The following is a 27,500-nucleotide window of genomic DNA, read 5'->3' on the forward strand; positions in this document are numbered from 1 at the left end:
AGGCTCTGTATGGGGAGCAAGGGGGCAGGCTCTGTATGGGGAGCAAGGGGGCAGGCTCTGTATGGGGAGCAAGGGGGCAGGCTCTGTATGGGGAGCAAGGGGCAGGCTCTGTATGGGGAGCAAGGGGGCAGGCTCTGTATGGGGAGCAAGGGGGCAGGCTCTGTATGGGGAGCAAGGGGGCAGGCTCTGTATGGGGAGCAAGGGGGCAGGCTCTGTATGGGGAGAAAGGGGCAGGCTCTGTATGGGGAGCAAGGGGGCAGGCTCTGTATGGGGAGCAAGGGGGCAGGCTCTGTATGGGGAGAAAGGGGCAGGCTCTGTATGGGGAGCAAGGGGGCAGGCTCTGTATGGGGAGCAAGGGGGCAGGCTCTGTATGGGGGAAGGGGGCAGGCTCTGTATGGGGGAGAAAGGGGGCAGGCTCTGTATGGGGAGAAAGGGGGCAGGCTCTGTATGGGGAGAAAGGGGGCAGGCTCTGTATGGGAGAAAGGGGGCAGGCTCTGTATGGGGAGAAAGGGGGCAGGCTCTGTATGGGGAGAAGGGGGCAGGCTCTGTATGGGGAGCAAGGGGGCAGGCTCTGTATGGGGAGCAAGGGGGCAGGCTCTGTATGGGGAGCAAGGGGGCAGGCTCTGTATGGGGAGCAAGGGGGCAGGCTCTGTATGGGGAGAAGGGGGCATGGGGAGAAAGGGGGCAGGCTCTGTATGGGGAGCAAGGGGGCAGGCTCTGTATGGGGAGCAAGGGGGCAGGCTCTGTATGGGGAGCAAGGGGGCAGGCTCTGTATGGGGGAGCAAGGGGGCAGGCTCTGTATGGGGAGCAAGGGGGCAGGCTCTGTATGGGGAGCAAGGGGGCAGGCTCTGTATGGGGAGCAAGGGGGCAGGCTCTGGGGCAGGCTCTGTATGGGGAGCAAGGGGGCAGGCTCTGCAGGCTCTGTATGGGGAGCAAGGGGGCAGGCTCTGTATGGGGAGCAAGGGGGCAGGCTCTGTATGGGGAGCAAGGGGGCAGGCTCTGTATGGGGAGCAAGGGGGCAGGCTCTGTATGGGGAGCAAGGGGGCAGGCTCTGTATGGGGAGCAAGGGGGCAGGCTCTGTATGGGGAGCAAGGGGGCAGGCTCTGTATGGGGAGCAAGGGGGCAGGCTCTGTATGGGGAGCAAGGGGGCAGGCTCTGTATGGGGAGAAAGGGGGCAGGCTCTGTATGGGGAGAAAGGGGGCAGGCTCTGTATGGGGAGCAAGGGGGCAGGCTCTGTATGGGGAGCAAGGGGGCAGGCTCTGTATGGGGAGCAAGGGGGCAGGCTCTGTATGGGGAGAAAGGGGGCAGGCTCTGTATGCACGGGACAGTGGGATCCCATCGCAGTGTTTTATCTATTGTCATGTTTTCATTAGGAAACACCTATCTGAAGTGCACAGTGGAAGAGCTTGAATTTATCCCTGCAGTACTTCTGAATGATGCCATTTTAATTAACTTAACAATGAGTCAGATCAATGACATAGAGAGGAGAAGAAACCATGTAGTGACAACAGCTTTTTAACTAAATGACACATCTGGGTTTCTTTACAATTTGAGCTAGTTGTCAGTCACCTGGGATGGAGTAGACTCCCTCAATGGGCAGCAGGAAGGGTTTCTCCAGCTCTCTCTTGGGCAGAGGGACGTATTCATCCACTACTGCTAGGAGCTTCAGCACTGCGTTCACCCCCAGGTCAGGCTGTTTGTTCTGGGGAGGTTAGACGAGATGAGACAACAGGTAAGGTTTCACCTAAAAGTTAGCCTCAATTACCAGACTGATTACCGCTGCACTGTCTGTCTGGAAGGGACGCCGTTTGGGCCAAGAGGCGTTGCACAAAACAAATTCAAAAGTGATTGAATTACCTTCAAACCAATCAGAAGAGAGGCCATTTTTCAGGAGTAAGACAAGCACTTGCCATTTTTCAAGAGAAAGGCATGTCGAACAGCAGGACAAATCGGCTAAATGAGCCAAAAAAGGCAGATAAATATTATCAATGTGAGAATAAAATAAATATTGTAGCCCAACATCAGCTAGGGGTATATCTAACGAATTTGCACCTAATATTTTTGCCAAATTGTAGAGATGATAGAGATGAGGGTACTGCATCGGAATCAATACAGAGAAAGTCTTGACACAGTAATTGATTGGTCTGTCAGCAAAAGGTCCTACGTGTCCGTCATCAACTAAACCAATCCCATAGTTCAGAGGATGCTGATTGGTCTGTCAGCAACGGTGCTACGTGTCCGTCATCAACTAAACCAATCCCATAGTTCAGAGGATGCTGATTGGTCTGTCAGCAACGGTGCTACGTGTCCGTCATCAACTAAACCAATCCCATAGTTCAGAGGATGCTGATTGGTCTGAAGCAATGGTGATAGAAACTAAATGGGGCTCATGCTTCAGAGGATGCCAGATTGGTCTGTCAGCAAGACTGATACCCGTCTGATACCCCTCAGCGTTTAAAACCAATCCCGTGTTTAATGTAAGCTCGTGATTGGTAATGTAAGCAATGGTGTTTAAAAAGCTCGTGTTTAATGTCAAGCTCGTGTTTATACCCCTGCCAGACTGATACCCCTGCCAGACTGTGTTTAATGTAAGCTCGTGTTTAATGTAATGTGTTTAAGCGTGTTTAATGTAAGCTCGTGTTTAATGTAAGCTCGTGTCAGGAGGATTTTTAATGTAAGCTCGTGTTTAATGTAAGGCAGTGTTTAATGTAAGCTCCTGTTTAATGTAAGCTCGAACATGGCTGAACAGGAGTATTATGTGATGGCTGAACAACAGTATGTTTACATTGAAATAAGTCAGTATGTATTTACATGCTTAAAACAGTCCTGTATTTATGCTGAACATGTATGTATTACATGGCTGAACAACAGTATGTATTTAATGGCTGAACAACCGTATGTATTTACATGGCTGAACAACAGTATGTATTTACATGGCTGAACAACAGTATGTATTTACATGGCTGAACAACAGTATGTATTTACATGGCTGAACAACAGTATGTATTTAATGGCTGAACAACAGTATGTATTTACATGGCTGAACAACAGTATGTATTTACATGGCTGAACAACAGTATGTATTTACATGGCTGAACAACAGTATGTATTTACATGGCTGAACAACAGTATGTATTTACATGGCTGAACAACAGTATGTATTTACATGGCTGAACAACAGTATGTATTTACATGGCTGAACAACAGTATGTATTTACATGGCTGAACAACAGTATGTATTTACATGGCTGAACAACAGTATGTATTTACATGGCTGAACAACAGTATGTATTTACATGGCTGAACAACAGTATGTATTTACATGGCTGAACAACAGTATGTATTTACATGGCTGAACAACAGTATGTATTTACATGGCTGAACAACAGTATGTATTTACATGGCTGAACAACAGTATGTATTTACATGGCTGAACAACAGTATGTATTTACATGGCTGAACAACAGTATGTATTTACATGGCTGAACAACAGTATGTATTTACATGGCTGAACAACAGTATGTATTTACATGGCTGAACAACAGTATGTATTTACATGGCTGAACAACAGTATGTATTTACATGGCTGAACAACAGTATGTATTTACATGGCTGAACAACAGTATGTATTTACATGGCTGAACAACAGTATGTATTTACATGGCTGAACAACAGTATGTATTTACATGGCTGAACAACAGTATGTATTTTAAAACGGTCAAATAAAATACAATGGATCAACCTTCCTCGCGAGCTGATAGCCTGTCTGAAGTTGTGAGGTTATTCTGTCACCACCACAACCCTACCTCGTACCAGGCACTCACCTCCAGGGCACAGAGGGCCGAGCCGATGACGACGGGCGTGTTCTCACCGTCGTAGCCAAACTCTGTGAGCAGCTCTCTGATCTCCAGCTCAACCAGCTCCAGCATCTCCTTGTCCTCCACCGCATCCGCCTTGTTCACAAACACCACCACGTGCTCCACGCCGATCTGCCGGGCCAGCAGGAGGTGCTCCCTGGTCTGGGGCATCTGTCCGTCCGTGGCCGCCACCACCAGGATGCAGCCGTCCAGCTGAGCCGTGCCTGTGATCATGTTCTACAGGAGAAAGGTCAACATGTCACCTCGTGTGACAATCTAACTGTCATTCTCTATTTCTTTACCTTTCATACTGAATACTGCATTGTTGAGGAAGAGCCTGCTAGTCACCATCTATCTCTCTGTTCTGTTTATACCTGCTGTGACAAATCAACGTGAACTTGAGCCAATGCCCCGAGCCTCAAACCCCCATTAAAATTCTGGTCCCGTAATCACAAAGTGTCTCAGTAGAGTAGAGATGTAGGATCGGTTTTGCCTTTTAAATTACAGACCTGCCACAGATAATGGTTTTACATGTGTTTGTCCTATAGCAGCCACTGTTATCCAGAGCAACTTATAGGAGCAATTATGGTCAAGTGCCTTGCTCAAGGGCACATAGACAGATGTATTACCTAGTCAGCTCAGGGATTTGAACCAGCTAACTTTTGGCTACTGGCCCAACGTTCTTAACCCGTAGGCTACCTGCCACCCCATGCGATACCCACACTGCTCAAATCATAGGCAAATACACATTTGAGTTTCTTTACCTAATAATGATGTTGGCAGAAGACTCAGCAGGAATGGTATGCTATAGACTGTTAAAGGTACTTGGTCATTGGCTGCTCTTCAGTAGGTTTTTAGTTTTACCAGGCAAGTCAGCTTGCCAGGTAAGAACAAATTCTTATTTTCAACGACGACCTAGGAACAGTGGGTTAACTGCCTTGTTCAGGGGCAGAACAACAGATTTTTACCTTGTCAGCTCGGGAATTCTATCTTGCAACCTTTAGGTTACTAGTCCAACACTCTAACCAGTAGGCTACCTGCCGCCCTAGTCAACTAGAAATACGTTTAAATGTGCAATCAGGGCTCTTCCTAGGATTTTCTGACAAAGTGGTGCTGATGTTGGCCGAAGGTTGGGTAGGGGAGGTCCGGAGTGGTTTAGACAACTTCCCCCTCAGGAAGTTGGAGCATTTAGCCATTTTGAAAAACCTGTTACTGCCATTTCCTGAAACCCAGAGTCTTAAATTATATCAAACAATGTAGCCAACACAGAAGTCTTGTCTGAGCCTAAATAAAACTGAAGTGGTCTCAATGAAGCTATCAGCATTATTCTAGGTTCAATTTAGGGGTAATGATTATTCTAATTAATAGTTGTCTTTATGTGGATAGTCTAGTGAAAATATAAACTGTCTTGATTTTGTTTGGGGAGAAAATTCAGAATAATTAAATAACTGGATGCAATGTGGCAGCCCAGCTGACTGTATAGGCCCAGCCGACTGTATAGGCCCAGCCGACTGTATAGGCCCAGCCGACTGTATAGGCCCAGCCGACTGTATAGGCCCAGCCGACTGTATAGGCCCAGCCGACTGTATAGGCCCAGCCGACTGTATAGGTCCCAGCCGACTGTATAGGTCCAGCCGACTGTATAGGTCCCAGCCGACTGTAGCGGTCCAGCCGACTGTAGCGGTCCCAACTGACTGTAGCGGTCCTGCTGACTGTAGCGGTCCTGCTGACTGTAGCGGTCCCTGCTGACTGTAGCGGTCCTGCTGACTGTAGCGGTCCTGCTGACTGTAGCGGTCCCAACTGACTGTAGCGGTCCCAACTGACTGTAGCGGTCCCAACTGACTGTAGCGGTCCCAACTGACTGTAGCGGTCCCTGTTGACTGTAGCGGTCCTGCTGACTGTAGCGGTCCCTGCTGACTGTAGCGGTCCTGCTGACTGTAGCGGTCCCTGCTGACTGTAGCGGTCCCTGCTGACTGTAGCGGTCCCTGCTGACTGTAGCGGTCCCAACTGACTGTAGCGGTCCCAACTGACCGGTCCCTGCTGACTGTAGCGGTCCTGCTGACTGTAGCGGTCCTGCTGACTGTAGCGGTCCTGCTGACTGTAGCGGTCCTGCTGACTGTAGCGGTCCTGCTGACTGTAGCGGTCCTGCTGACTGTAGCGGTCCTGCTGACTGTTAGTAGTCCCTGCTGACTGTAGCGGTCCTGCTGAAGCGGTCCCAACTGACTGTAGCGGTCCTGCTGACTGTAGTGGTCCTGCTGACTGTAGCAGTCCTGTTGACTGTAGTGGTCCCAACTGACTGTAGCGGTCCTGTTGACTGTAGCGGTCCCAACTGACTGTAGCGGTCCCAACTGACTGTAGCGGTCCTGCTGACTGTAGTGGTCCAACTGACTGTAGCGGTCCTGTTGACTGTAGCGGTCCTGTTGACTGTAGCGGTCCTGTTGACTGTAGTGGTCCTGTTGACTGTAGTGGTCCCAACTGACTGTAGCGGTCCTGTTGACTGTAGCGGTCCTGTTGACTGTAGCGGTCCCTGCTGACTGTAGCGGTCCTGCTGACTGTAGCGGTCCTGTTGACTGTAGCGGTCCCTGTTGACTGTAGCGGCTGACTGTAGCGGTCCCCTGTTGACTGTAGCGGTCCCTGTTGACTGCAGCGGTCCTGTTGACTGTAGCGGTCCTGTTGACTGTAGCGGTCCTGTTGACTGTAGCGGTCCTGTTGACTGTAGCGGTCCTGTTGACTGTAGCGGTCCTGTTGACTGTAGCGGTCCCCGTTGACTGTAGCGGTCCTGCTGACTGTAGCGGTCCTGCTGACTGTAGCGGTCCTGCTGACTGTAGCGGTCCTGTTGACTGACTGTAGCGGTCCTGCTGACTGTAGCGGTCCCTGTTGACTGTAGCGGTCCCTGTTCAACTGTAGCGGTCCCTGACTGTAGCGGTCCAACTGACTGTAGCGGTCCCAGGCTACCATTCATTCAACATGTAGCGGTCCCCCTGACTCATCGGTCCAGTTAGGTTTGACTACCAGGTGCCCATTCAACTGACTGTAGCGGTCCCTGACCTGACTCCAGTTAGGTCCCAGCTGACTGTACCAGGCTCCCATTCTGACTGTAGCGGTCCCTGCTGACTGTAGCGGTCCTACCAGGCTGATTCAACATGCCTTGTTGTAGCGGTCCCAGCTGACTGTAGCGGTCCCAGCTGACTGTAGCGGTCCCCCTCATCCATCCAGTTAGGTTTGACTACCAGCGGTCCCAACTGACTGTAGCAGTCCCCTGACTGACTGTCCAGTTAGGTCCTGCTGACTGTAGCGGTCAACATGACTGTAGCGGTCCCAGCTGACTGTAGCGGTCTGACTACCACTGCTAGCGGTCCCAACTGACTGTAGCGGTCCCTGCTGACTGTAGCGGTCCAGTTAGGCTGACTGTACCATGGTCCAACATGCTGACTGTATCCATCCAGGTCCTGACTGACCAGGACTAGTGGTCCCAACTGACTGTAGTGGTCCCAACATGACTGTAGCGGTCCCTGACCTCATCCATCCCAACTGAGTTAGCGGTCCCTGCTGACCAGGCGGTCCCATTCATTCAGCGGTCCCATGCTGACTGTTGTCATCCCTGACCTCATCCATCCAGTAGGTTTGACTACCAGGCTGCCATTCAGCGGTCCCAACATGCCTTGTTGTCATCCCCTGACTCAGCGGTCCAGTTAGGACTGACTACCAGGCTACCATTCATTCAACATGCCTTGTTGTCATCCCTGACCTCATCCATCCAGTTAGGTTTGACTACCAGGCTGCCATTCATTCAACATGCCTTGTTGTCATCCCTGACCTCATCCATCCAGTTAGGTCTGACTACCAGGCTCCATTCATTCAACATGCCTTGTTGTCATCCCTGACCTCATCCATCCAGTTAGGTCTGACTACCAGGCTACCATTCATTCAACATGCCTTGTTGTCATCCCTGACCTCATCCATCCAGTTAGGCTGACTACCAGGCTGCCATTCATTCAACATGCCTTGTTGTCATCCCTGACCTCATCCATCCAGTGAGGTCTGACTACCAGGCTGCCATTCATTCAACATGCCTTGTTGTCATCCCTGACCTCATCCATCCAGTTAGGTCTGACTACCAGGCTGCCATTCATTCAACATGCCTTGTTGTCATCCCTGACCTCATCCATCCAGTGAGGTCTGACTACCAGGTCCCATTCATTCAACATGCCTTGTTGTCATCCCTGACCTCATCCATCCAGTGAGGTCTGACTACCAGGCTACCATTCATTCAACATGCCTTGTTGTCATCCCTGACCTCATCCATCCTGAGGTCTGACTACCAGGCTACCATTCATTCAACATGCCTTGTTGTCATCCCTGACCTCATCCATCCAGTGAGGTCTGACTACCAGGCTACCATTCATTCAACATGCCTTGTTGTCATCCCTGACCTCATCCATCCAGAGGTCTGACTACCAGGCTCATTCATTCAACATGCCTTGTTGTCATCCCTGACCTCATCCATCCAGTAGGTCCCTACCAGGCTACCATTCATTCAACATGCCTTGTTGTCATCCCTGACCTCATCCATCCAGTGAGGTCCCTACCAGGCTGCCATTCATTCAACATGCCTTGTTGTCATCCCTGACCTCATCCATCCAGTGAGGTCTGACTACCAGGCTACCATTCATTCAACATGCCTTGTTGTCATCCCTGACCTCATCCATCCAGTGAGGTCTGACTACCAGGCTGCCATTCATTCAACATGCCTTGTTGTCATCCCTGACCTCATCCATCCAGTGAGGTCTGACTACCAGGCTGCCATTCATTCAACATGCCTTGTTGTCATCCCTGACCTCATCCATCCAGTGAGGTCTGACTACCAGGCTGCCATTCATTCAACATGCCTTGTTGTCATCCCTGACCTCATCCATCCAGTGAGGTCTGACTACCAGGCTACCATTCATTCAACATGCCTTGTTGTCATCCCTGACCTCATCCATCCAGTTAGGTCTGACTACCAGGCTACCATTCATTCAACATGCCTTGTTGTCATCCCTGACCTCATCCATCCACTGAGGTCTGACTACCAGGCTACCATTCATTCAACATGCCTTGTTGTCATCCCTGACCTCATCCATCCAGTGAGGTCTGACTACCAGGCTACCATTCATTCAACATGCCTTGTTGTCATCCCTGACCTCATCCATCCAGTGACTGACTACCAGGCTCATTCATTCAACATGCCTTGTTGTCATCCCTGACCTCATCCATCCAGTTAGGTCTGACTACCAGGCTACCATTCATTCAACATGCCTTGTTGTCATCCCTGACCTCATCCATCCAGTTAGGCTGACTACCAGGCTGCCATTCATTCAACATGCCTTGTTGTCATCCCTGACCTCATCCATCCAGTGAGGTCTGACTACCAGGCTGCCATTCATTCAACATGCCTTGTTGTCATCCCTGACCTCATCCATCCAGTTAGGTCCTACCAGGCTGCCATTCATTCAACATGCCTTGTTGTCATCCCTGACCTCATCCATCCAGTGAGGTCTGACTACCAGGCTACCATTCATTCAACATGCCTTGTTGTCATCCCTGACCTCATCCATCCAGTGAGGTCTGACTAGCGCAGGCTGCCATTCATTCAACATGCCTTGTTGTCATCCCTGACCTCATCCATCCAGTTAGGTCTGACTACCAGGCTGCCATTCATTCAACATGCCTTGTTGTCATCCCTGACCTCATCCATCCAGTTAGGTTTGACTACCAGGCTGCCATTCATTCAACATGCCTTGTTGTCATCCCTGACCTCATCCATCCAGTGAGGTCTGACTACCAGGCTACCATTCATTCAACATGCCTTGTTGTCATCCCTGACCTCATCCATCCAGTTAGACTGACTACCAGGCTACCATTCATTCAACATGCCTTGTTGTCATCCCTGACCTCATCCATCCAGTTAGGCTGACTACCAGGCTACCATTCATTCAACATGCCTTGTTGTCATCCCTGACCTCATCCATCCAGTTAGGTCTGACTACCAGGCTACCATTCATTCAACATGCCTTGTTGTCATCCCTGACCTCATCCATCCAGTGAGGTCCTGACTACCAGGCTGCCATTCATTCAACATGCCTTGTTGTCATCCCTGACCTCATCCATCCAGTTAGGTCTGACTACCAGGCTGCCATTCATTCAACATGCCTTGTTGTCATCCCTGACCTCATCCATCCAGTTAGGTCTGACTACCAGGCTGCCATTCATTCAACATGCCTTGTTGTCATCCCTGACTCATCCATCCAGTGAGGTCTGACTACCAGGCTACCATTCATTCAACATGCCTTGTTGTCATCCCTGACCTCATCCATCCCAGTGAGGTCTGAGTCTACCAGGCTACCATTCATTCAACATGCCTTGTTGTCATCCCCTGACCTCATCCATCCAGTTAGGTCCTGACTACCAGGCTGCCATTCATTCAACATGCCTTGTTGTCATCCCTGACCTCATCCATCCAGTTAGGTCTGACTACCAGGCTGCCATTCATTCAACATGCCTTGTTGTCATCCCTGACTCATCCATCCAGTGAGGACTGACTCCAGGCTGCCATTCATTCAACATGCCTTGTTGTCATCCTGACCTCATCCATCCAGTTAGGTCTGACTACCAGGCTGCCATTCATTCAACATGCCTTGTTGTCATCCCTGACCTCATCCATCCAGTTAGGACTGACTCCCAGGCTGACCATTCATTCAACATGCCTTGTTGTCATCCCTGACCTCATCCATCCAGTTAGGTCTGACTCCAGGCTACCATTCATTCAACATGCCTTGTTGTCATCCCTGACCTCATCCATCCAGTGAGGTTTGACCACCAGGCTACCATTCATTCAACATGCCTTGTTGTCATCCCTGACCTCATCCATCCCAGGTCTGACTACCAGGCTACCATTCATTCAACATGCCTTGTTGTCATCCCTGACCTCATCCATCCAGTTAGGTCCTGTACCAGGCTACCATTCATTCAACATGCCTTGTTGTCATCCCTGACCTCATCCATCCAGTTAGGTCTGACTACCAGGCTACCATTCATTCAACATGCCTTGTTGTCCTGCTGACTGTAGTAGTCCTGTAGTCCTGTGACTGTAGCGGTCCCCTGACTGACTGTAGCACTGGTCCATTGACTGTCAGTAGTCCCAACTGACTGTACGGTCCTGCTGACTGTAGCGGTCCTGCTGACTACCAGCGGTCCTGTTGACTGTAGCGGTCCTGTTGTCAGCGGTCCCTGACTGTAGCGGTCCAGTTGACTGTAGCGGTCCTGTTGACTTCAGCGGTCCTGTTGTCATCCCTGACCTCATCCAGCGGTCCCAGCTGACTAGCGGTCCCATTGACTGTAACGGTCCCAGCTGACTGTAGCGGTCCCTGACTGTAGCGGTCCCAGTTGACTGTAGCGGTCCAGGCTGACTTAGCGGTCCCAGCTGACTGTAGCGGTCCCAGCTGACTGTAGCGGTCCTAGCGGCTGACTGTAGCGGTCCTGTTGACTGTAGCGGTCCTGTTGACTGTAGCGGTCCCAGTTGACTGTAGCGGTCCATTGACTGTAGCATGTCCCAACTGACTCCCTGACCTCATCGGTCCTGTTGACTGTAGCGGTCCCAGCTGACTGTAGCGGTCCCAGCTGACTGTAGCGGTCCTGTTGACTGTAGCGGTCCTGCTGACTGCCTAGCGGTCATCCCTGACTGTAGCGGTCCTGTTGACTGTAGCGGTCCCTGACTGTAGCGGTCCCCCAGCGGTCCTGCCTTGTTGTCTGCTGACTGTCCAGCGGTCCCTGCTGACTGTAGCGGTCCCTGTAGCGGTCCTGCTGACTGTAGCGGTCCCTGCTGACTGTAGCGGTCCCTGACTACCAGGCTGTCATTCATTCGACATGCCTTGACTGTCATCCCTGACTCGGTCCTCCAGTGTAGGTCCCCTAGCGGTCCTGTTGACTACCAGCGGTCCCTGACCTCACTCATCCAGTGTCTGACTACCAGGCGGTCCTGTTGAACATGCCTGTAGCGGTCCCTGACTCAGCGGTCCCTGCCGACCTGCAGCGGTCCATGCCGACTGTTGTCAGTCCCTGACCGACTCCAGTAGCGGTCCCTGACTAGCGGTCCCTGCTGCCATAGCGGCCCCTTCAACATGCCTTGTTGTCATCCCTGACCTCATCCATCCAGTAGGTCTCCATCCCTGAACTCATCCATGCCAGTTAGGTCTGACTCATCCCAGGCTGCCAGGCTTCATTCAACATGCCTTGTTGTCATCCCTGACCTCATCCATCCAGTGAGGTCTGACTACCAGGCTGCCATTCATTCAACATGCCTTGTTGTCATCCCTGACCTCATCCATCCAGTGAGGTCTGACTACCAGGCTGCCATTCATTCAACATGCCTTGTTGTCATCCCTGACCTCATCCATCCAGTGAGGTCTGACTACCAGGCTGCCATTCATTCAACATGCCTTGTTGTCATCCCTGACCTCATCCATCCAGTGAGGTCTGACTACCAGGCTACCATTCATTCAACATGCCTTGTTGTCATCCCTGACCTCATCCATCCAGTGAGGTCTGACTACCAGGCTACCATTCATTCAACATGCCTTGTTGTCATCCCTGACCTCATCCATCCAGTTAGGTCTGACTACCAGGCTGCCATTCATTCAACATGCCTTGTTGTCATCCCTGACCTCATCCATCCAGTGAGGTCTGACTACCAGGCTGCCATTCATTCAACATGCCTTGTTGTCATCCCTGACCTCATCCATCCAGTGAGGTCTGATACCAGGCTGCCATTCATTCAACATGCCTTGTTGTCATCCCTGACCTCATCCATCCAGTTAGGTCTGACTACCAGGCTGCCATTCATTCAACATGCCTTGTTGTCATCCCTGACCTCATCCATCCAGTTAGGTCTGACTACCAGGCTACCATTCATTCAACATGCCTTGTTGTCATCCCTGACCTCATCCATCCAGTGAGGTCTGACTACCAGGCTGCCATTCATTCAACATGCCTTGTTGTCATCCCTGACCTCATCCATCCAGTGAGGTCTGACTACCAGGCTACCATTCATTCAACATGCCTTGTTGTCATTGCTGACCTGACTTATCACATCATTAGCAGCCTACTGTTGACCTCCAGCTATATGAAGAGGACAGATCAACTGATTCATTAACAAGGGACTACTAATCTTTAACAGTGAAAGACTATTAGTGGAACAGCTCTCACGGCCATGTCTGTTTCCATCCACGCAGCGACGTGCACTGAACTACCGATGCACTGCACGTTTCCTTGCTCGTCAATGCGCTCGCACCTACTACGGTGGCGGAGATCAAAGCATATGTGGGCAAAAAAAAGTGTTCTCACTTCGTTGACTAAACGCTGTAGCTAACTACTTTCTTTGTAATGATGCCTTAGCTAAGGAGCCAACTACCAAATAATAGTGGTTATGTGCTTGACTAACACATCCATTACCCAACCCGTATTCCTCACACATCAGTGGTATCAACAGACGAAGTGGAGAGCTGCCATCCAGCTGGAGAGAGAAAAAAATACTCAAGGGGGCGGGACAGAGCAGAGGGCGAGAGATTTTCTCTCCTCGCCCCGGACCTCTGATTGGCTCAGCTCCAACATCAAATGGTTGAGTCAAAAACAATAATGTGTTCTGTATATTTTAGAGTCGTTTTTTTAACCGGAGTATTTTGATCTCAAATTGCGTGCAGGTTGGCAGGTCTGAAATTATAGTGAATAAGAAGGAGGAACTGATCCTAGATCAGCACTCCTACTGAGACTCTGTGAAAACGGGCCTCGGGGTTATGGCTAAGCAACATGCCGAACATCCCTGTGCCGTATAACCATCCAATCAGATCTTCTCAAACCCACAGAGGCGTTTACCTGACGACTCAAACTGAATTCTTCCACTGCTCTATGTTCGCTACATATTTCAGTCTGAGACTACCATCATTGAAGTGGTTTGTAGTGACTTCAAAATGAGGAGTGTTGTACAAAACAAAAGTCGTCAGTGATTGGATCGTCTTTCACCAATCAGAGTATCAAAGCCAATGGCAAAATTTCAAAACACCACTTTACCCCTGTGTGTTCTGGCTCTGGCCTAACCCATCAGTTTCTGGGACCCATCAGAATGGTTACATTGTGTTTGTGTTCTAGAAATCGTCAGGTAGGTACGCAGATCCAGACTCATTGTGGGGAAAAAAACTTGTGGCGTGGCATTTGGCTGGAGCAAAGAGTTAGGTTAGCCAGGCAACAGAGAGGTATGGGTTTAGGGTGGATTTTAGAATGGGAATAACATGTGTGTTCAGGTGCTTGTGTTACCTTGACGTAGTCAGCATGGCCCGGGCAGTCTGTGTGTGCATAGTGTCTGTTGGCTGTGGTGTACTCTACATGGGATGCATTGATGGTGATGCCCCTGGCCTTCTCCTCAGGGGCATTGTCAATGTCCTCATACTTCTTATAGCGGGCGCCTCCAGCCTCAGCCAGCACTAGGAACCACAAAGGCTCAATTAGAAACATACAATAGCATCATATATAGAGAACACACAGCATCTGACAGAACATTGTTATTTTGCCAGCAGATGCTTTGATTGGTCAACAGTCCACAGTAACTCAGTGGGTTTCAAGCACGCTTGTTATCTGCTTAGTTTGAATTCAATAATAGATGTAAAATGAGAAAAATAAAAGGTGACATCAGTTACCTTTGGTGATGGCAGCCGTTAGAGTTGTCTTGCCATGGTCAACATGGCCAATCGTACCAATGTTCACATGGGGCTTGTCTCTTGCGTATGTTTTCTTGGCCTTGGCCTCTGCTGCAAAGTTCCGCCGAGTAAATGGCACTGCACACTGAGAGAGAAAAAGGATGAAGAAGAGTGTTTGATGGAAAGCAGGGCCAGAAGACGCATATGGGCAGGAGATCAGTCAAAAAAGGCAACCCAGTTTTTGCCATCCAAAGCATTACTAAAACCAGCAAACATTACTACCCCCTAGGACTGTAATTTTATATCCCTGATTGGTTAGCCATAGGATGTGTGAATGAATGCATACTCAAAACACCATCTAGGTACTCACCAGTTTATAGGAGCTGTGCAGAAGACCCGGTGAGGAAAGCTGAAGGGCTAGAACGACAACATGTATTTAATAATCAGGTGGAGTCCCGAGACCGTCGACTGTGTCAAGAGAAGTCGCTAGCTAAATATCACAAGGTGTACATACATGGCTTAGGGCCATCTAGCTTCGTCCTGCAACATAAGAGATTATGTTGACATTGGGTTTATTATATACAACTAGCTATGTTGCGGGACGAAGCTAGGCCATGCATAATGTGTATAGGCTAGTTATCTGTTATAACCTAGGCTACCTCAAAACACATTACTGTTCCCTGTATGTTATTCTTTCAAACTGCAAATGTTTCTGACGCTAGCTACATCGTTAGAAAACTAATTTCGTTTTTAACTGTATCTGACACGTTTCTGATAGGCCTAACGTTCACACAACGCAAGAGATAGCTAGTTTAACTAATATTATTTAACGTGACCTTGCACTGCTTGCGGAACGAGTCGAGCGGCTAGCTTGCTACAGCATCCTTGCTCACTAGGGTTCATTCAAACCCCACATACGTTTCGTCGCGATTAAAAAGCAAAACATTATAATGGTAAATAAAGATGATTAATAATTGAACACAGTAAATTACAATATTGGGCGTGTGGTTGTGAATGCGTTGTATAACTTTAACTAACCAGAGAAACATGCACGAAGCCCAACGAGCGCCGCCATCTTGGACTGACAAGCGGATGAAAGTGACGTCATTACATGGTGACCGTTTCTTTTTCTTCTTCGTCTGTGGGTTATATGGCGGACTACAACCCAAAAAGATGTGTTGCCGCCACCAACTGGATGGTTTGAAACCAAAACAAGGTAAAAAGAAAATCCATACGTGGTAGGGAAACTAATTTAATCCACCCAAATAAAAATAGTACATTGACAAAACAAAACTCCCACTTCTTCCTTCTTTCAATTCTCCATATCTCCTTTCTCAGGCTCTAGGGCCTAAGAGGGTGGTACGACTTGTGACAATATTCCATTTAACTCCTTTGATAAGAAATGTTTCAGCCCCAGGAACCGCTCTGCTGCATCCACAATGATTTATATCTTCCTGGACCTTCTCTCCACCTTGGCAGTGCCATTAATTACCATAGCTAAAAAGGCCACAAAGTCCACCATCTTAAGTCCAGTGCTTCTCTCCTGTTACTGGGCAAGTGGGCATGAAGGTAACACATACCCATCCTTCCAGTACATCGTAACGAACTGACTTACAAAACTCAGTGTTGGACGAGACTGACCTTACCTTCATTATCCTAGTTACACTTTGGAGTACATTTTTACAGTAGAATTACTTAACTTCAAAGGAAGCACACCGCTAGACTAGGGTTTTAGCCACACATCTACCTTAGAGTTTTCTCTGTATTTTTGTAGTGGGCTGTCTACATACCACTTCCAGTCAAGGCTGGCACTAAAACTGAACTCAATGAGATGTACCTTCATTATCCTAGTTACACGTGAGTACATTTTTACAGTAGCCTACCTAACTAGAAGTCTTCTAAGGGTTGCAGGCTGGAGGCAGGGCTTTCTACCTAGAGAGCTCCATCTTTTTTGGAACTGTCTGCCTACCCATGACCAGAGGCTGGCAAACTCTGTCTCAACCTTTGAGAGTATTATAAGAACTCAGGAAAATGCCATCATATGATTGAGTTAGTGCCTGGGGAGTGGGAATGACAGGAATCTTAAATCAGTTTCACCTCATCTCTATCAGCATGTTAAATGTGCAACCAGGGATTCTTCTAACCCCTATTACAGGGGCACACTGGCTTACTGGGGCTCTCTCATGCCCTCCATTTGGAGTCTGACCATGAGTCCTCCTGATTCCTGCTTCTAAGCAAAAATCCTGTCAGGAAGCACCAGTGACTCGGTCTTGAAAAAGTGGTGAGATTGCATGGGCTAAACTCAGACTGTTCTGGATGGACTGGTGGTTGAAGATTCTTCCGATGGCAGTGTGTGGGGGCTGTGCATTTGGCAACTGGCTTTATCAATTCCTGGGCCCGTCCGGGGTGGTCAGTGACTGGACGTACTCAACTGAGCATTCTGTCTCACCAATACTGAGCAGGGTAGATTATGTGTTCAAGGGGGCTAGGGTCAGTTTTTATCCAAAGGTCAATACAGGAATAAGATGGTGTCCAACGAACCATCTCCTGTCAATTCAGGAATAAGTCCTGTAATCAAAGTGTGACGTTCGTCAATTCTCTCCCTTTCTTTCAAGCCAAGAAGGACCTGAGCTGCCTAGTGACCAGCCTACCAGAAGAGCTACCTGACTTGATGCTCCTTCGAGGCAAGTCCACTGAAACATGCTGAGTGCATCAGCTGTTCTGGAACTGTTCTGATCATGCTCTCCACCATCGATGTGGTAAGATTTATAACAGGCTGAACATTCAAGGCCGCTGGTCTGATTATAATCTCCACCCAACAGCATGCACCACCAACTGGAGTGTCTTCACTGACATTTGCACCTCTCCCTTCGGAGTCTGTAATACCAACATGTTCTCAAGTAGGCCACCATAGTCCCTGTGCCCCAGGAAAACTACAGGTCACCTGCCTAAATGACTACCAACCCAGCATCCACCTGTAGCCATGAAATGCTGCTCCAGAAAGGCTGATCATGGCCCTGGGACCATTATCCCAGAAACCCTGACACCCACTCCAATCTGCATGTCCCCATCCACCTGAGGCAATCCTGCTGCACTCCAGTTGCCCTTTCCACCTGGACAAAAGAAACACCTATGTGGTCTATTCATTGAACAGCTGAACATTTCAACACCATAGTGTTAAAGCTCATCACTGCATACCCAGTTAATGAGGACTAAACACCCCCTCTGCAACTGGAAGGTTTCACACCTAGGTTTAAAGGTAGGTAGCAACACATCCGCCACGCTCATCCTCAACATGGGGGCCCTTCAGGAGTGAGTCCACAGTCCCCTTCTGTACTGCCTATTCACTTATGACTGCACAGCCAGGCACAACTCCAACACCATCATTAAGTTTGCTTTGACACAACAGTGGTAGGCCTGATCACCAACAACGATGAGACGTCAGAGACCTGACCGTGTGGTGCAAGGACAAAACCTCTCCCTCAACGTAATCAAGACGTTGGAGATGATTGTGGACTAGATTTGGCATGGGTCCTCAGATCCTCTAAAGGTTTTACAGCTGCACCATCAAGAGCATCCTGACGGGTTGCATCACCCCCCACACACTATGCTTCTGCTACCCTGTTATTATCTATGCATAGCCACTTTAATAACTCTACCTATATGTACATACGTACCTCAATTACCTTGACACCGGTGCGCCCGCACATTGACACATTGACTCTGTTCCGGGTCCCACTGTATATAGCTCCACTATTGTTATTTACTGCTGCTCTTTAATTATTTGTTATTCTTATCTCTTATTTAACAAATATATATATTTTCTTAAAACTGCATTGTTGGTTAAGGGCTTGTAAGTAAGCATTTCACTCTACACCTGTTGTACTCGGCGCATGTGACAAATAACATTTGATTTGATCCCATCCAGTTGGAGGCGGCAATACACCTTTTTGGGGTTGTAGTCCGCCATGAAACCCACAGAAGAAGAAGAAGAATGGCTTCCTCTGAAACGCATGATGATTCTACGCACAGCAAATAGCTTCGGACTCAACTAGAATGTTCTAGAACCGTTACATTCTTGAACAGTATTAAAGGGCAGCGAAATAAGAACCAACGTTAACATTGTGACACTCGGCGTTTTGAACAAACAGGCGAGTAAAAAGAGCAGCCCAGCTACGTTAAAACTGTCTGACATGTTGTTTACTGTGCTAGTAGGACATCTTTGCCGTAGCTCTCAAAATAGCTAAACCTACCCAAGCTAACGTTATTCTGTATGTGCTTGATATTTATGTGACATCTTTCATAGCCAGCAGCTTGCTCGCTGTTAGCTAGGCCTAGTATCAGGGATAAAAAAAGTCATATTCTTCGTCACTTACCTAGCTAACGTTAGTTACAACCACTTTAATACCAACTCGGGCTATGGTTAGTTGATTTATTTGAGAATGGAATGTGTCAGTGGTCAGGAACCTGCGGCTCTTTTAATGCCCCGTAGCTGCTTCCTGGAGATCTAACTAAAATGAGTCATTCAAGTTATCAATAGACTATAGCATAATACTGATGGTATGTCAGAACTTGTAGAGCAGTTTGGAACCCTAATTGCAATTAATTGAACGTTACTAAGTGCATAGGTTGATTTTGCTTTCTGACCACAATTCAGTGCCAAATTTGGGGAATAATACATTGACAAACAAGTTCTGGAATAATTTCACCCATTTTTGTCATCAGCAAAGAGCATCATGGCAGAAGACCAACGCAACAGGAGACATCCCCAAAACCTCCAGGGTGTCCTTCGATTGGCTGTGGAGGCTGGCTCTGCTGCAGATGGACCCGCCCTCCCTGAACCCATGTCAGAGGAGGTAATGGTCTTTCTTAGTCACCTCCCAGGCTGTCTTCATTACAGATGACTGTGTAGATTAACAGATCTCTACAACTTTTACGTTGACAACCAATTTTACATTGACCGTAATGTCACTTTTGTTACAGAGGAAAGAATGGTTGAAAGGAGCTCTTGCGGAAGTGGCCAAAGGACAGAACAGCGAGGTGGAACAGATGAAGGAGTGTATGCGTGTTCTGCTGAGAGATGGAGGGTGTGAGAGGGGGAGAGAGGGACAGGAGGAAGGAGAGGATGAAGAGGGGGAGACAGAAGGGGCACTGGAGTTTCTCTCAGAGCTGTGTGAGAACCTAGACAATGCCAGAGGTGAGACATGCCAAGAAACAGGTGCTGATGTAAAGGAATTACACTTCAGCTTGTGACCCAAATTAAAGATTCCACTGTCTGATGGACCCTAGTTAAAACAATTTCAAATTCAACTTTAAGTTGCTGTAGTTTTATACATTGCATTTGGACCCCTTGACCTTTTTTTCACATTTTGTTACCTTATTCTAAAATGGATTAAACTACGTACAATACCCCATAATGACAAAGCAAAAAACCTGAAATATCACATTTACATAAATATTCAGACACTTTACTCAGTACTTTGTTCAATCACCTTTCACAGCGATTAGTACCTCATCTTCTTGGGTATGACGCTACAAGCATGGTACATGTGTATTTGGGGAGTTTCTCCCATTCTTCTCTGCAGATCTTCTCAAGCTGTGTCAGGTTGGATGGGGAGCGTCGCTGCACAGCTATTTTCAGGTCTCCAGAGATGTTCAATCGGGTTTAAGTCTGGGCTCTGGTTGGCCACTCAGACTTTCACAGACTTGTCCCGAAGCCACTCCTTGGCTGTGTGCTAAGGGTCGTTGTCCTGTTGGAAGGTGAACCTTAGCCCCAGTCTGAGGTTCTGGGCGCTCTGGAGGAGGTTTTCATCAATGATCTCTCTGTACTTTGCTCCGTTCATCTTTCCCTCGGTCCTGACTGATCTCCCAGTCTCTGCCACTGAAAAACATCCCCACAGCATGATGCTGCCACCACCATGCTTCACTGTTGGGATGGTGCCAGGTTTCCTCCAGATGTGATGCTTGGCATTCAGGCCAAGGAGTTCAATATTGGTTTCATCAGACTAGATAATTTTACTTCTCATGGTCTGAGAGTCTTTAGGTGCCTTTTTTCAAACGCCAAGCGGGCCTTCACTCCTTTTACTGAGGTGTGGCTTCTGTCTGGCCACTCTACCATAAAGGCCTGATTGGTGGAGTACTTCAGAGATGGTTGTCCTTCTGGAAGGTTCTCCCATCTTCACAGAGGAACTGGAGCTTTGTCAGAGTGACCATCTGGTTCTTGGTCACCTCCCTGACCAAGGCCCTTCTACCCTAATTACTCAGTTTGGCCGGGCAGCCAGCTCTAGGAAGAGTCTTGGTGGTTCCAAACTTCGTCCATTTTAAGAATGATGGAGGCCACTGTTCTTGGGGACCTTCAATGCTGCAGACATTTTTTGGTGCACTTCCCCAGATCTGTGCTTCGACACAATCCTGTCTCGGAGCTCTATGGAATTTTCCTTCATTCTCATAGCTTGGTTTTTGCTCTGACACGCACTGTCAACTGCGGGACCTTTATATAGACAGGTGTGTGCCTTTCTAAATCATGTCCAATCAATTGAATTTACCACGAGTGGACTCCAAGTTGTAGAAACATCTCAAGGATGATCAATGGAAACAGGATGGACCTGAGCTCAATTTCGAGTCTCATAGCAAAGGGTCTGAATACTTACGTAAATAAGGTATTTCTGTTTATTCTTTTTAATATATTTGCAAACATTTCTAAATACCAGTTTACTCATTATGGGGTATAGTGTGTGATGAAAAACATTTGTAATACATTTTTGAGTAAGGCTGTAATGTAACAAAATGTGTCAAAAGTCGGAGGGGTCTGAATACCTTCCTAATGTTCTGTACATTCCAGTAAAGACAGATCAACATGGACATGAATGACAAGTTCTATTCATTAATAATAATACTGTGTGTATTGTCTCTGGTCTGTCTGTGTGTCAGACCTGATGACCCTGGGTGGGTTGGATCTGTGTATGTCGCAGTGCTTGAACCATCCTCAGGGCAGCGTGAGGTGGCGTGGTGCCCAGCTCATCGCCTCCTGTGCCCAGAACATGCCCCAAGTGCAGTGCCACTTACTCAGCAAGGGGGCGCTACCCAAACTGCTACAGCTGACCGACTCAGATCCCCACCCCACCGTTCGAGTGAAGGCCCTCTACGCTGTCTCCTGTAAGTGTTGCCCCTTGGATAGATACAAACAATATGGGGAGCACATTCCACCATTGGGCAAATCCTGAATCATGAGAGAGAACTCTAGCCTATCAAAAGGCAAGGTTAAAATTTTTAAACTCTGAAGCCTGGGTGTTGCTGATAGGAGTTCATTTAGATCTGAGCAGTAGTGAAGTACCTCACAGTAACTTTTTCTCTCTCCATCAGGTCTGGTGCGGGAGCAGGAAGTAGGTCTCCGGGCCTTCCTCTCTCACGATGGCTTCTCTGTGCTGATGAGAGGCATGCAGTCTGACAACGAGAAACTGAGGACCAAGTCGTCTTTCTTACTCCTCAACCTGCTCACAGTCCACCCAGAGCATAAAGGTGTGTGAATAACAGGTCCTCTCTGTCTGACTGCGAGACTCATTTGGAGACTAGTGACTGTCTCTGTTTGCAGCTGTGTGTTGTTATTGGTGGAGACTAGAGACTGTCTCTGTTTGCAGCTGTGTGTTGTTATTGGTGGAGACTAGAGACTGTCTCTGTTTGCAGCTGTGTGTTGTTATTGGTGGAGACTAGAGACTGTCTCTGTTTGCAGCTGTGTTGTTATTGGTGGAGACTAGAGACTGTCTCTGTTTGCAGCTGTGTGTTGTTATTGGTGGAGACTAGAGACTGTCTCTGTTTGCAGCTGTGTGTTGTTATTGGTGGAGACTAGAGACTGTCTCTGTTTGCAGCTGTGTGTTGTTATTGGTGGAGACTAGAGACTGTCTCTGTTTGCAGCTGTGTGTTGTTATTGGTGGAGACTAGAGACTGTCTCTGTTTGCAGCTGTGTGTTGTTATTGGTGGAGACTAGAGACTGTCTCTGTTTGCAGCTGTGTGTTGTTATTGGTGGAGACTAGAGACTGTCTCTGTTTGCAGCTGTGTGTTGTTATTGGTGGAGACTAGAGACTGTCTCTGTTTGCAGCTGTGTGTTGTTATTGGTGGAGACTAGAGACTGTCTCTGTTTGCAGCTGTGTGTTGTTACTGGTGGAGACTAGAGACTGTCTCTGTTTGCAGCTGTGTGTTGTTATTGGTGGAGACTAGAGACTGTCTCTGTTTGCAGCTGTGTGTTGTTATTGGTGGAGACTAGAGACTGTCTCTGTTTGCAGCTGTGTGTTGTTATTGGTGGAGACTAGAGACTGTCTCTGTTTGCAGCTGTGTGTTGTTATTGGTGGAGACTAGAGACTGTCTCTGTTTGCAGCTGTGTGTTGTTATTGGTGGAGACTAGAGACTGTCTCTGTTTGCAGCTGTGTGTTGTTATTGGTGGAGACTAGAGACTGTCTCTGTTTGCAGCTGTGTTGTTATTGGTGGAGACTAGAGACTGTCCTGCTTTGTGTTGCATGTAAGAAATGATTTGAACTGAGTTATTTGGATCATAACTAGAGACATTTCCACACAAGGACACATTTATTATCTCTCTCTCCTCTCTCAGATACAGTTCTCTCCATGGGTATGGTGCAACAGCTGGTGTCCGTTCTACGCACGCCTGTCCTCCTTCCACGAGCACGTGCTCGGCGCCCTCTGCTGGTAATACATGTGACACACAGAAAATGTCTTGAAACTTGCAATATCTTCTCAATGGAGCTTCAATAAAACAAAAAGTCTCTGTCTGTAGCCTGGTGGAGGAGAGTCCTCTGGGTCTGAGGGACTGTCAGAGCCCCTGGGGCTGGAGGAGATTCAACCAGCGGGCTGAAGATCTGCAGGGGAGAGAGGAGTGTCAGGTTGGTAACCCTACACACTTTTCTCCACTCTTCTCCTTCTTTCACTTCCCATGTGACCCATGAACCTCTCCATCTCTCTAAAGGCGTCCGATTGCTTCCCATCCGGAACAGTTTGGAACAGTTTGTGTCTGTATTATGAGGTTTTGTGATGTTTTTGGTCTTCGGCGAGGGTTCGGCTGTTCATGACCTTTTTTCTCGAGGCAAAGTGAATTTCGGTAGCTGAAGTCTACGCCCCTTCGTCAGTCTTAAATTAAGTGTTTATCATTCAACGACAGACAGACTCGTTCACATGCACATTTTTTAAATACTGCACCAAACATCTTAACTAGATGTAAAATTGGAGACTAAACGTCAAAAGTAATAACATTTCTTAAGTTATCGTAGATGAATTCAGACTATTTTGAGGAAGTGTAAACTGACTACAGCATCTCAAGATGGACAAACGGGACTGTTGGTGCTTTTTTTTCTGTTTTTCAAGCAAATTCTTTGAAGGGATGTGTCTCCTCTCCATCTTTGCCCCTCTGTCACTCCCCATGTGTCTCCTCTCCATCTCTAATAACCCCTCTGTCACTCCCCATGTGTCTCCTCTCCATCTCTAATACCGCCCCTCTGTCACTCCCCATGTGTCTCCTCTCCATCTCTAATACCACCCCTCTGTCACTCCCCATGTGTCTCCTCTCCATCTCTAATACCGCCCCTCTGTCACTCCCCATGTGTCTCCTCTCCATCTCTAATACCGCCCCTCTGTCACTCCCCATGTGTCTCCTCTCCATCTCTAATACCACCCCTCTGTCAACAGCTGTGTCTCCTCTCCATCTCTACCGCCTCTGTCCTCCCCATGTGTCTCCTCTCCATCTCGAGCCCCTCTGCTCCCCATGTGTCTCCTCTCCATCTCTAATACCGCCCCTCTGAACTCCCCATGTGTCTCCTCTCCAAAATGCCCTCTGTCAATGTGTCTCCTCTCCATCTCTTACCGCCCCTCTGTCAATGTGAGCTCTCCATCTCTAAAACCCTCTGTCATGTAGCCTGGTCCAGGAGAGCCCCTCTCCCCATGTGTCTCCTCTCCATCTCTAATACCACCCCTCTGTCACTCCCCATGTGTCTCTCAACCAGCGGGCTGAAGATCTCTCCATCTCTAATACCGCCCTCTGTCACTCCCCATGTGTCTCCTCTCTATCTCTAATACCACCCCTCTGTCACTCCCCATGTGTCTCCTCTCCATCTCTAATACCACCCCTCTGTCAGGTTGTGTCTCCTCTCCATCTCTTACCGCCCCTCTGTCACTCCCCATGTGTCTCCTCTCCATCTCTAATCCCTCTGTCACTCCCCATGTGTCTCCTCTCCATCTCTAATACCGCCCTCTGTCACTCCCCATGTGTCTCCTCTCCATCTCTAATACCACCCCTCTGTTCCCCATGTGTCTCCTCTCCATCTCTAAACCGCCCCTCTGTTTGTGTCTCTCTCCATTATGACCCTCTTTCCCCATGTGTCTTTCCATCTCTAATACCGCCCTCTGTCACTGTTCATGTGTCTCCTCTCTATCTCTAATACCACCCCTCTGTCACTCCCCATGTGTCTCCTCTCCATCTCTAATACCACCCCTCTGTCACTCCCCATGTGTCTCCTCTCCATCTCATACCGCCCCTCTGTCACTCCCCATGTGTCTCCTCTCCATCTCTAATACACCCCTCTGACTCCCCATGTGTCTCCTCTCCATCTCACCGCCCCTCTGTCACTCCCCATGTGTTTTCCAAATACTGTCACCATGTGTCTCCTCTCCATCTCTAACTAGCCCCTCTGTACTCCCCATGTGTCTCCTCTCCATCTCTAAACGCCCCTCTGTCAATGTGTCTCCTCTCCATCTCTAATAACCCCTCTGTCACTCCCCATGTGTCTCCTCTCCATCTCTAATGACCACCCCTCTGACTATTTTCTCCATCTCTAATACCAACCCTCTGTCACTCCCCAGCTCCATCTCTAATACCACCCCTCTGTCACTCCCCATGTGTCTCCTCTCCATCTCTAATTTGGTACCGCCCCTCTGTCACTCCCCATGTGTCTTTCCATCTCTAATACCGCCCCTCTGTCAGCATGTGTCTCCTCTCCATCTCTAATACCGCCCTCTGTCACTCCCCATGTGTCTCCTCTCCATCTCTAATACCGCCCCTCTGTCACTCCCCATGTGTCTCCTCTCCATCTCTAATACCACCCCTCTGTCACTCCCCATGTGTCTCCTCTCCATCTCTAATACCACCCCTCTGTCACTCCCCATGTGTCTCCTCTCCATCTCTAATACTGTCCCTCTGTCACTCCCCATGTGTCTCCTCTCCATCTCTAATACCGTCCCTCTGTCACTCCCCATGTGTCTCCTCTCCATCTCTAATACTGTCCCTCTGTCACTCCCCATGTGTCTCCTCTCCATCTCTAATACTGTCCCTCTGTCACTCCCCATGTGTCTCCTCTCCATCTCTAATACTGTCCCTCTGTCACTCCCCATGTGTCTCCTCTCCATCTCTCTAAAAGCACCTTTTTGTTCTGGCCCTCATACTCTTCCCACCGGTCTTTCCCCTCTCAAGGTGCATGGCTAATAACATGGAACAATGTATTGATTCCCCACAGTGTTTTGCCAGGTATATATTGTTACTAGGCTGCATCCTGTCTTATTTCCTTCCTCTGGTCTCCTCTTTATAGGAAGAGTTGGAGTTCTGCAAGCGCTTGCGTTCTGCTTGTTTCTGCAGACGGCAACCTGACGACAGTGGAATGGATCGCTGAAATCCAACTGGTCCTCCACTTCTCCTGCAGTGCCGTCATTGGCTAGGAGACATAGGAGGACATTATTTTTTAAAAATAAACTCCTTGAGGAAAATCTGCTGATGTCGTTGTCCATCTAGACCCATGTTACAGGGTGGCTGGATATAAGAGTGTAGCAGGCTTTAGAGAGCAGAGGGTGCTTCACAAAACACTGTCACCAGGCGACGCAGATAAACTTCTATCTCTTGTGTTCAGTCACTTCTACCATGTCCAGTCTATATATCATTATGTTCATTATGATCTACACCTGACTACTTCCTGCTGACCTCTTGCAAAAGAGGTTTCTAACTTCAAAGGTGTTTTCCTGATTGAATAAAGATAGCACCGTAAGTCATTTCTGAACATTTCTTCAGGTTATCTGATCCTGCTTTGTGATGTACTCCCCTGTTGCTGTTGCTGTTAAAGAGAACAGATTAGAGAAGCCTTGAGCCTTGGATTCTGGCCCAACAATCCCTCAGATTCCACATAAAATATCAGATGTCACATTTAGTGGTAATGCGATTTCACAGCCCCGTCACCATTTATATATCTGGCATAGTGTGACGTTACTTGGTAATAATTGGTATCCTCTTGTCACTTGGTAAATAATTTTAACAAATACAACTAGTTATTGGGTAACACTAAGTAATTTACGCTGTTAAACTACATAAAATAGTTATTGTGTTTCTGAATAAATAGCAGGTAATTAGGCTGTAAAATAAAGTGTTACCCATTTAGCAGCTTTCAGCTTCATTAGTCAGATGTTTTATTAGAATCCATTTTGATCATGTTTCACTACCCATAAGGCATTTCTGTTGGCCTCTTGTGTTTTGCTTTAATGACTGTCTTTCATTCAGAATATCCACCATTTGTCCATGTTTTGTTGAGATGTTTCTGTCTTGTCTGTGTCTATAAACATAATGGGTGACTTTTGCAGAGTTCTTACGTCTGAAATAACATGAAATATGGAACACAACTTTGTTTATTTTTCATCCCCATTTCATCATGAATAAATAAACATTTTATTTTTTCATAATGGACTTCATTTCTGAGAATCGTCTCTTCATATCAACAGACCGTTATACAGAATGTGTGATAAATCACAACTAGCAAGGGAAGTGCATCACATCTCAAATCATGTCTTTAAGACCGTAGGACTGTTTTCACAGACATAGTGAAGGAGAATGATATTTCTAACTTTATTCTGGACTATGGAAAGTATTGTCATGTCAACC

At 48.0% G+C, this 27,500-nt stretch overlaps 2 protein-coding genes and 1 pseudogene across 3 annotated transcripts in view; 1 reads left to right on the forward strand and 2 right to left on the reverse strand.

Moving 5' to 3' along the window:
* Positions 1–1,553: 1,553 nt before the first annotated feature.
* Positions 1,554–15,747, reverse strand: tufm (Tu translation elongation factor, mitochondrial). Its single transcript, XM_052501462.1, has 6 exons — positions 15,623–15,747; positions 14,955–15,001; positions 14,585–14,729; positions 14,205–14,371; positions 3,825–4,094; positions 1,554–1,702 (listed from the first exon to the last, which is right to left on the reverse strand). The coding sequence occupies exons 1-6, from the start codon at positions 15,690–15,692 to the stop codon at positions 1,562–1,564; spliced, it is 840 nt and encodes a 279-aa protein (XP_052357422.1). The 5' UTR covers positions 15,693–15,747; the 3' UTR covers positions 1,554–1,561.
* A 2,783-nt stretch (positions 15,748–18,530) lies between these two features.
* Positions 18,531–27,305, forward strand: LOC118380344 (hsp70-binding protein 1). The gene is given in 9 exon segments (XM_052501463.1): positions 18,531–18,735; positions 19,310–19,440; positions 19,568–19,781; positions 21,515–21,739; positions 21,947–22,102; positions 23,187–23,247; positions 23,249–23,281; positions 23,370–23,475; positions 26,167–27,305. Coding segments are annotated over 8 exon segments (996 nt in total). The 5' UTR covers positions 18,531–18,735; positions 19,310–19,320; the 3' UTR covers positions 26,248–27,305.
* Positions 26,604–27,500, reverse strand: part of LOC127918206 (lysoplasmalogenase-like protein TMEM86A) — a 6,426-nt pseudogene continuing 5,529 nt past the window's right edge. Inside the window, exon 4 of the transcript XR_008099464.1 lies at positions 26,604–27,500. This exon is cut by the window's right edge and continues 947 nt beyond it. The product of XR_008099464.1 is annotated as a lysoplasmalogenase-like protein TMEM86A (transcript).

Source organism: Oncorhynchus keta, unplaced genomic scaffold (genome assembly GCF_023373465.1).
Source record: "Oncorhynchus keta strain PuntledgeMale-10-30-2019 unplaced genomic scaffold, Oket_V2 Un_contig_13747_pilon_pilon, whole genome shotgun sequence".
NCBI lineage: Eukaryota > Metazoa > Chordata > Actinopteri > Salmoniformes > Salmonidae > Oncorhynchus > Oncorhynchus keta.

What these genes read in the sequence shown, in the direction of transcription:
- tufm (XM_052501462.1), bottom strand. Translation starts at nt 15,692, where the DNA reads ATGACGTCACTTTCATCCGCTTGTCAGTCCAAGATGGCGGCGCTCGTT. An exon ending in GCCATGCTGACTACGTCAAG is followed by an intron (nt 4,095 to 14,204) that starts GTAACACAAGCA and finishes TTTCTCCTGTAG; the next exon opens with AACATGATCACAGGCACGGC. An exon ending in CGGCCCTCTGTGCCCTGGAG is followed by an intron (nt 1,703 to 3,824) that starts GTGAGTGCCTGG and finishes TAACCTCCCCAG; the next exon opens with AACAAACAGCCTGACCTGGG.